Source organism: Triticum urartu, unplaced genomic scaffold, assembly GCF_003073215.2.
Source record: "Triticum urartu cultivar G1812 unplaced genomic scaffold, Tu2.1 TuUngrouped_contig_2929, whole genome shotgun sequence".
NCBI classification, from domain to species: Eukaryota; Viridiplantae; Streptophyta; class Magnoliopsida; order Poales; family Poaceae; genus Triticum; species Triticum urartu.
This window is the reverse complement of record NW_024113434.1, coordinates 1-9133: the sequence shown is the minus strand read 5'-3', so window position 1 is coordinate 9133 and position 9133 is coordinate 1. Positions and strand designations below refer to the sequence as shown.

General features: G+C 50.4%; 1 protein-coding gene across 1 annotated transcript; it reads right to left on the bottom strand.

Moving 5' to 3' along the window:
* Positions 1-532: 532 nt before the first annotated feature.
* Positions 533-4374, bottom strand: LOC125527117 (flavonoid O-methyltransferase-like protein Os11g0303600). Its single transcript, XM_048691685.1, has 3 exons — positions 3718-4374; positions 1088-1263; positions 533-866 (listed from the first exon to the last, which is right to left on the bottom strand). The coding sequence occupies exons 1-3, from the start codon at positions 4337-4339 to the stop codon at positions 570-572; spliced, it is 1095 nt and encodes a 364-aa protein (XP_048547642.1). The 5' UTR covers positions 4340-4374; the 3' UTR covers positions 533-569.
* Positions 4375-9133: the final 4759 nt, after the last annotated feature.

Genomic DNA, 9133 nt, shown 5'->3' with positions numbered 1-9133 from the left:
GGTAACCATGAAATATCAAATATCTCGGATGAGATTTATAATCAAATTTTAAATTTAATTTTCTGCCTTGATATAGAAATGCATTTAACTAGTAGCGCTTAGAAAGCTGCTCCAACGCAGTGGAATGTTCTCTGCACCCGTCCTATGTGTTAGGATCGCGAGTTCTAACTGGCCGAGGGCTTAATTTTTCACGTTTGTGGATTTACCGATCGTCAAATAGACAGACATGGTAAGCATAATATCTCCTCATGTTGGAGTATACAGACATGGCACGTATACATAGATACACACCGAGTGCCTCAACACTTCTCGATACAGGCTTCCATGCACATACTTCCTCAAAAAGAAAATTACATACTAGTTTTGTCGCGACCACGCCGCAAATATTTCATAAGCTTGGATTGCTTAGCACGTGTGCCATGTGATGGCCCTTAAAGTTTCAGCTACCAACTTTTATTACATTGTGTTTTCCATTAGATAGTAATGGCACCACACGCCTCACTTATTTATTTATTATACCACGCCAGTTTATAGCAGATGGTCACCATCACACCATTTGCAACACGAACTTATGGATAGACCTCGATGACACCTCGAGCTCCAAGCTTCTTGACAATTTTGTAGTCGCTAAACCCTGCCTTCATAAAGATGGCACTCCAATCATTTTCATCACGTTGTCGTCCCCTGGTACATACCATCATTACCATATCCATCAGCATTTGGGTTTCGAATAACGGTCCTGAAGAAGAGTCAACCACAATGTCCATGATAATAACTTTTCCTCCCACTTCTCGAGAAGGAATGGCCTTCTTGCATTGAGTTAGGATATTGATGCAGTCCTTGTCGCTCCAGAAGTGTAGAACAAGCTGGCATGCACAAATATCTTTACAGTCAAGCAATGTATTTTCAAGGACAAACAGTTTATGAACTCTGTGCAATTATGCATAAGCATTTGTATTTAGTTTCATTTAAATAATAATGAGACCTAAAAAAATGTGCCTACTAGTGACGCAAGTTCGCAATATCTATGCGGTACAATATGTAGGCAAAAAAATGAAACATGGTAGAGAGATATACCAGTTTGTACCTTGAGCATTACAGCTTGAGCAGGTGGGATGGAATGGAACATGTCACCAGCGATATAGTTAACGAGGCCATCGCTTGGAGCTTTATTGATCACCTTTGGAAGGTCCAACACGTTGCACTTTATGTGAGGGAAGGCCTTAACAATGGCCCTAGCTATCGTTCCATCATCACCACAACCGTTGAGTATGTGTTTTGTATTGCACATGTATTGGAGTTGTGGCCCACCTCCTAGTCTTGTATAGTTGAGGTAGAGGCCTCCCCTTGTAATATATATATACGTGCACCAGCACCCCATCAATACAACGATTATTATATTGTAAATCATCTCTCTACATGGTATCTCCCATGCATCTTCCTTGGCTACCCTCCCAACACTAAAGGTTACCGGTGCTATGATCCTGTCACTCATCGTGTGTACACCTCGAGGCACGTGTATTTTGTCGAGACGGTGTTCCCTTTTTTTCAGGTCCCTCCGGCTGCGGATTCTTCGGCGCCGGCCCCCGCGCCCCCTAACTGGAGCGATGCACGGCGGCACCCCCCGGCGGCCCACCCGGCCCTGCACCTTCTGCCGCCACCTCCCGGGTTCTCGACTCCCTCTTTCGAGGTCGAGTCGGTGGGCACACCGCCCGCCACCCCTGCGACGGGCTCGACCTCGACCTCGCCCGTCGCTCCCGCCGTCGCGGGATCGTCCGCCGCGGCCCCCGCTGCCGCGGCCCCCGCCGCCGCCGCGGCCTCCACCGCCGCCGTGGCACCGGGTGTCACCGCAACGGGTGCCATCGCCGCTGTGTCCCCTTCCGCCGCGACACCCGCCGGCCCTGCTGCCCCATCACTTGGCGTGACTACCCGTGCCCGAGCAGGAGTGCTTCGGCCCAGTACGCGCTACTCCGCCGACGAGTATGTGTGCACCGCCTCGTCGTCGATGCCATCACCCGTCCCCACCTCCGCTCGTGCTGCCCTTCGGGATCCCCACTGGCTAGCTGCGATGCAGGAGGAGTTCGATGCCTTACAGCGCAACCACACGTGGCAGCTTGTTCCGCGACCCCTCGTGCCAACATCATCTCTGGCAAGTGGGTGTTTCGCCAAGAGACTCGCCCAGACGGTTCTCTCGAGCGCTACAAGCCTCGCTGGGTGGTTCGTGGTTTTCGGCAGCACGCGGGCGTGGACTTCAACGACACTTTCGCCCCGGTTGTGAAACCGGGCACGATCCGCGCCGTCCTTCAGCTGGCCGTCTCGCGCGCCTGACCTGTGCATCAGTTGGACGTTTCCAACGCCTTCTTGCACTGTCATCTCGCCGAGCAGGTGTTCTGTGAGCAGCCTACTGGTTTCGTCGACATCGAGCACCCCGATTTCGTGTGCTTGCTCTCCCACTCTCTGTACGGGTTGAAGCAGGCGCCTCGGGCTTGGTACCAGCGTATCGCCGCCTTCCTGCAGTCTCTGGGCTTTCGGTCCACTCGCTCCGATGCCTCACTTTTTATGTATCATCAGGGAGCTGCCACTGCATATCTGCTGCTCTACGTCGACGACATCATCCTCACGTCATCCACCCCCGTTCTCCTTCAGCGGCTGACTGCTCGTCTTCGTGATGAGTTTGCCCTCAAGTACTTGGGCCCCCTGCACTACTTTCTCGGCATCGAGGTGATCCGCCGGGCTGATGGTTTCTTTCTGCATCAGCAGAAGTACGCCCACGAGCTCCTTGAGCGTGCCGGTATGCTTAACTGCAAGCTGGCGCCCACTCCCGTCGACACGAAGGTGAAGGTCTCTGCTCTGGAGGGGTCTCTCGCGTCCGATGGAGCCTTTTATCACTCTATTGTCGGTGCTTTACAGTACTTGACGCTGACTCGCCCCGACCTGCAGTACGCTGTTCAGCAGGTGTGCCTCCATATGCACACCCCGCGTGACTCTCACTGGACTCTGGTGAAGCGTATTCTCCGTTACATACGCGGCACCATGTCCTTGGGACTCACCCTGACGGCCTCCGCCTCCACCGACCTCGTGGCCTACTCGGATGCTGACTGGGTTGGCTGCCCCGACACGCGACGCTCTACGTCAGGCTACTGCGTCTACCTTGGGCCCTCGTTGATCTCTTGGTTCTCGAAGCGGCAGCCCACGGTCTCCCGCTCCAGCGCCGAGGCAGAGTATCGCGCCGTGGCCAACGCCGTGGCCGAGTGCTCTTGGATACGTCAGCTGCTCCAAGAGTTGCTTTGTGATGTTCACAAGGCCATTCTTGTCTACTGCGATAACGTCAGCGCGGTCTACCTCTCCGCCAACCCGGTGCACCATCGACAGACGAAGCATATTGAGCTCGACATTCACTTCGTGCGCGAGCAGGTTGCCCTTGGCCGTGTTCGAGTTCTGCACGTGCCGACGTCGCAACAGTTTGCTGATGTGATGACTAAGGGATTGCCTACTCCCGTCTTCGAGGAGTTTCGGTCCAGTCTCTGTGTCTCCGGCGACGCTTCGACTGCGGGGGGTGTTGAGTATGTGTTTTGTATTGCACGTGTATTGAAGTTGTGGCCCACCTCCTAGTCTTGTATAGTTGAGGTAGAAGCCTTCCTTTGTAATATATATACGTGCACCAGCACCCCATCAATACAACGATTATTGTATTGTAAATCATCTCTCTACAACAACAGTTGGTGAGCGACTGCAAGTCATTGAATAGGCCATGGCATTCCCGCAATATTGTGCCGATTCCCATATGGTCATGGGCAGCTAAAGCTTCATTGAATAACTTGTCACTCTGAGGGTCAAGGACGGCCATACTCTCCTCGAAGAGTGTCGCGCCATGCACGTCCTCGAACGGTGACGGCACGGGTTGAGCGATATCCTTTTTGAACCAGTCGGCCAACCACATAGCCGCCTCCATGTGATACCGCGAGGTCAAGCAGAGCACAAGAGCTGCCTGGCTAGCATCTCCAACAACGAGTATACCATCCACGAGAAGGTAGGACAGCGGGATGAGGCTGTAGATCCCAGCCTCGTTTGACGCCAGCACCCCTGTCGTGGACAGCAGCCGCAAGAGGCGTTTGAGGGACGACGCCTTTGATGGCGGGAGGGACAGTGCGATGACCAGGTCAGGCAACGACGCGGCACCGCCAAGGCGGTGGATCGCGGTAGGGATGCCGAGCTGGATGGCGCATCTGAGCGCCATTGGTGTGAGGTAGCTGAGGTAGTGGCGCCAAAGGTCCGCCTGCGCCTGGATTAGCTCGGCATCGGTGGGGATTGTCATCGTCCGTGAAGACTTGGCAGCCATTGCTTTCTCTATCTCTTGCTATGAGGCTGGTGTTGTGTTTGTGTGTTGATTACTTACCCAGCTAGGAGGGTTTATATAGCATCCATTTTTGCTATTCCTACAGCAACTAACACTGATTCAATCATTCACTCGTGGAACTCGAGGTGGACTGTGCTCCTCGACATTTCTTACCCACACTGCTCAAAAGCTGAGCGAGGAGCTGTTTGTTGCAGGACAGGGCTATGCGCGTCCACATGGCTTGTTATGCACACTGCTCTGGAGAAGGGCGGGTCTGTTTGTTGATGGACGGATGATACCACCAAGATTCATTTGCACTGTACTGCCAGATAATTACTTAACGGACAGCTCATTAATTACTAGCTTTAATGCAATATGCTCTGTCTATGGAGTATGGATAGAGATGTAATAATTTGTTGGTGAAAATAAAAATAAAAAAAGATGACGGGGAGGGCTTGCATATATTTGACGTGGAGGTTTGCATGTGGTAGAAAGTGGAATGTAAATGATTGCATATGGTTGATGAAGCGGAGGGTTTGCATGTGCTCAAAATGGATCAACTACTTAGAGCATCTTCAGTAGATGATATTTGACGTGAGGGTTTGGATGTGCTCAAAATGGATCAACTACTTGGAAACTTACAAAATAGAGATATAGGATAGGATTAGCTCTCAAATATGGCAACGCGTTTATAGAATTTTCGTTATGAATCCAAGCCGCACTGCTTCTCTCAAATATGCACGATAAAGAGGCATCACACAGCGCGCGTTATAAACGGAACAGCCCCGGCGACCTGCAAATAGCAACAGAGGGCAAAATTACTGCAACAAAGGTGGGGTTCCAAGGTCTCTTATTATCTGTCAGTTGTTTTATTAGCTAGCACATGCATTGGTCGGATAAACAACGACGATATCATTGCTGCGTGAGGCTGCATGTAATGGGAGTATCATAGGTAGTATCATGCATGCCAATTAAGCAATTTTGATGAGGTGGCATAGAATTAAATGAAAAAAGAGATGCTTTGAGTATCATATCATGATACCGTATCATATTAAATGATGTGCTACTTTGTATCATGCATGGCAATAAATATAGTCCTTTATGATACCAACTTATAATATTATGCATTAAGGATGTAGTATCATAGACTAGTATCATATGCATGATAATAGTATATGATACTCTCCATTACAACCAGCCTGATGCATGCGCGTCTTTTTATACGACGTGCACAAGAAGATTTTCATTCACTGCTACGGATCAAGTTTTACGGTCGGTCAAATCTGCCTTGTAACTTGTAAGTGCCCTCTCTCTTCTTTTTTTCGTAATCATTCATTACTCAGCATCCTCGTTCAGGTATCTATTATCTATTATCTATTAAAAGGAAAATACGGGTCAAAATTAGAGAAATAGCTAGAAAATCCCACGTTAGTGAGAAACATCTGACTGTTAATTTGGTGGACCCTTCATTAATCGGTAAATAACTACAACCCTTAGATACTTATAACTAAAAGCGACCCACAACAGTTATGATCTAAAACCTTGGTGACTTGGACTCTTGATTGTTCAGTAGATCCCTAAAAGAAAGGATTGCCCAGCAGATAAAAGGTTTCTTTTAATTATACTTAGGTGACAACAAAAGAGCCTCCCCCAATGCTTATTGAAAAAAGAGCAGCTTCCCGGGTCAAAAATTAGAGAAATAGCTAGGAAATCCCACGTTAATCAGAAACATCCGACCGTTAATTTTGTGGACCCTTCATTAATCGGTAAAAGTACAACCCTTAGATACTTATAACTGAAAGCGGACCACAACAGTTATGATCTAAAACCTTCATGACTTTGACTCTTGATTGTTCAGCAGATATCCTTAAAAGAAAGGATTGTCCACCAGATAAAAGGTTTCTTTTAATTATGCTTATGTGACAACAAAAGAGCCTCCTCCCGTGCTTATTAAGGAAAAAAAAGAGCAGCTTCCCATAGAAAAAAATAAACAAAAGAAGCGCAAAGTGCACGCTCAATATGGCACGTCGCCTCTCAAAAAGAAAATATGGCATGTCGTGGGCGTTGTAGGTGGTCAACTTCCATCAAGAAAGAAAAAAAGTCGCTAGCTACCGACGTATGCTCACGGGAGCTAAAGCACCCACGGCTGAAAACAGAAAAATTAAAATCACCTATAGCTGTGAGTACTATTCATCAATTTAACTGCTAGCCTGTGTGATTGCGTGATAGCTCTGCATGTACGTACGTGCAGCTTCTGGCTTCTGGGTGAATCGATCTAGCGATCTAAAAATCAACAGTATGAGTCAGGATGATCATCTAGGATGGTGAGTAACGATGAGGAATCGGTCAACTACAAGTTCGGCAATTGCAGCTCCAAGGCAAATAAGGGCATCTTCAGCCGCGCCCCCAACAGCCCCCCCGGCCACTTTTTCGGCGCCGGCGCCGAAAAAACGGCCCAATCGCGCCTCCAGAACGCCGAAAATCGCCGGTTTGGACCTTTTTTCCGCCTGACGGTCACAGGCCGAACCCGGCGCGCTGGGGAGCCGTTGGGGGCTCCGGCGCTAGGGAAAAGCACGCCTGGCCCACACCGCCAGGGGAAAAGTTAAGGTTTTCTTCCCCGACTCGCCTCGCACCCCCCGCGCCCTCGGCCACCACTAGCTGTATCCCGGCGACGGCCGCCCCCCGACTCCGGTAGATAGCCATTCCCCGCCGGAAAATAGCAGCGCTTCGCCGCGGCAGCCCCTCCCGCAACAGCTGGGCGTTTCCGGTCGCAGTTTCCGGCCGCGGAGGCGCGGTTTAACGGCGGGTTCACGGCCACCGAGCGCAAGGTGTTCGGCGATTTGCCCGTCTCGGCGATGGACTCGGATGAGGAGGAAGAGCTCGCCGCGCTGCTCGAGGAGGAAGCCGCGGCCGACGTCCAGGAAGAAGAGCATCTGATGGTGCTCGCCACCCTCGCCCAGCTGCTGGCGAGCAGTGAAAAGCCGCGGCGAGGTGGCTCGGCGCCGGGGCGGGTGAAAGCAAAGAACCGGCATCGTCTGCAAGGCTACTGCATGCTCTACTCCGACTACTTCGCCGATGCTCCACTTCATGGCGAGAGAACATTTCGGCGCCGTTATCGGATGAGCCGAAAGCTCTTCCTCAGGATTGTGAATTCCATCCGGGAGTTCGACAACTACTTCAAGTGCAAGATGGATTGCACTGGCGCTCTTGGATTCACCTCCATCCAAAAGTGCACGACAGCGATGAGGATGCTTGCATATGGAGCTCCCAGTGATTCACTCGACGACTATGGGCGCATGGCCGAGTCCACCAGTATAGAGTATTTCTACAAGTTCTGTCGGGCAGTGGTGGCAGTGTTTGGGCCACAATACTTGAGAACACCCAATGCGGAAGACACTGCTCGGTCCTAGCCCAGAATGCAGCAAGAGGATTTCCTGGGATGCTTGGAAGCATCGACTGCATGCATTGGAAATGAAAGAACTGCCCATTTGGTTGGCAGAGGATGTACAAAGGCGCCAAAGGCGGTTGCAGTGTGGTGCTTGAGGCGGTAGCCACACAGGACCTCTGGATTTGGCACTCCTTCTTTGGTATGCCAGGAACTCACAATGACATCAACGTGCTGCAGTGCTCTCCTGTTTTTGCCAAGCTCGTTGAGGGCCATTCTCCTCCGGTGAACTTCGAGATCAATGGGCACCAATACAACAAGGGGTACTATCTAGCTGACGGCATCTATCCGAGATGGTCGACATTTGTGAAGACGATCTCAAACCCTGTGGCAGGAGGCAAGAACGCCTGGTTTGTGAAGCTTCAGGAGGCTTGCAGGAAGGATGTCGAGCGGGCATTTGGTGTGCTCCAATCTCGATTCGCTCTTGTTCGGTACCCCGCTCAGACCTGGTCGAAAGATCAAATGTGGGAGATCATGACTTGCTGTGTCATCTTGCACAACATGATCATCGAGAGCGAGCAAGAAGACCCAGTGTTTGACACTGAACCATACTACAGGCAGGGTCCTCTAGCCGAAGTTGATCACCAGCTACCGGCAACTTGGACTGCCTATCTCAGTATGCGTCAGGAGATCCAAGACCCACAGGTGCATCATCAATTGCAGAAAGATCTGATTGAGCACCTATGGAGGCTCAAGGGGGACGCCTCGTGATGAAATACGAGTTTTTATTTGTTGAACAATATAATTTGTATTGAACTATTTGTTGTTGTAATATTTTGTTGAAGTATTTGATTTTTCTGTGATGAAATATGTGATAAGAAATAATTGTGTTGATAATTGAACGCCGAGACACGGCGAAACCACGCCGAATATGGGCCTATTCTCGCCCATATGGGCCGTTTATTCGCCGAAATTGGGCTGCAAAGTGGGCCAATTTCGGCGCCTGGGGGCGAACTGGGGGCGACGACTGGGCGCAAAACCGCCCCCAGCGCCGAGTGCATCGCGGCCCCCCCCGGGGGGGGTTTTTTTTGGGTCCGGGGGGGGGGGGGGGCAACGGCTGGAGATGCCCTAAGAACCACGACAAGGTGACGTAGGACAGCAAATCAGCTTGGTGGAGGAACAGGTGGCGCCAATGTAATGTGGGCAGTGAAGATGAAGATTATTGTCCAAACAACTTGAGTGTGGCAGCAATCACGGATGACGACATCGACAAGAAGTGCGACGAAGTTGCCATGGCCGCCATTCATACACATATCTTAAGAAATGTCAAAGATATCTTATTATTGAAATATTTAACATTGCCAAAATCAAACAATCTTTTGTTGACTTTGATAATATTACTATTTCTTGTG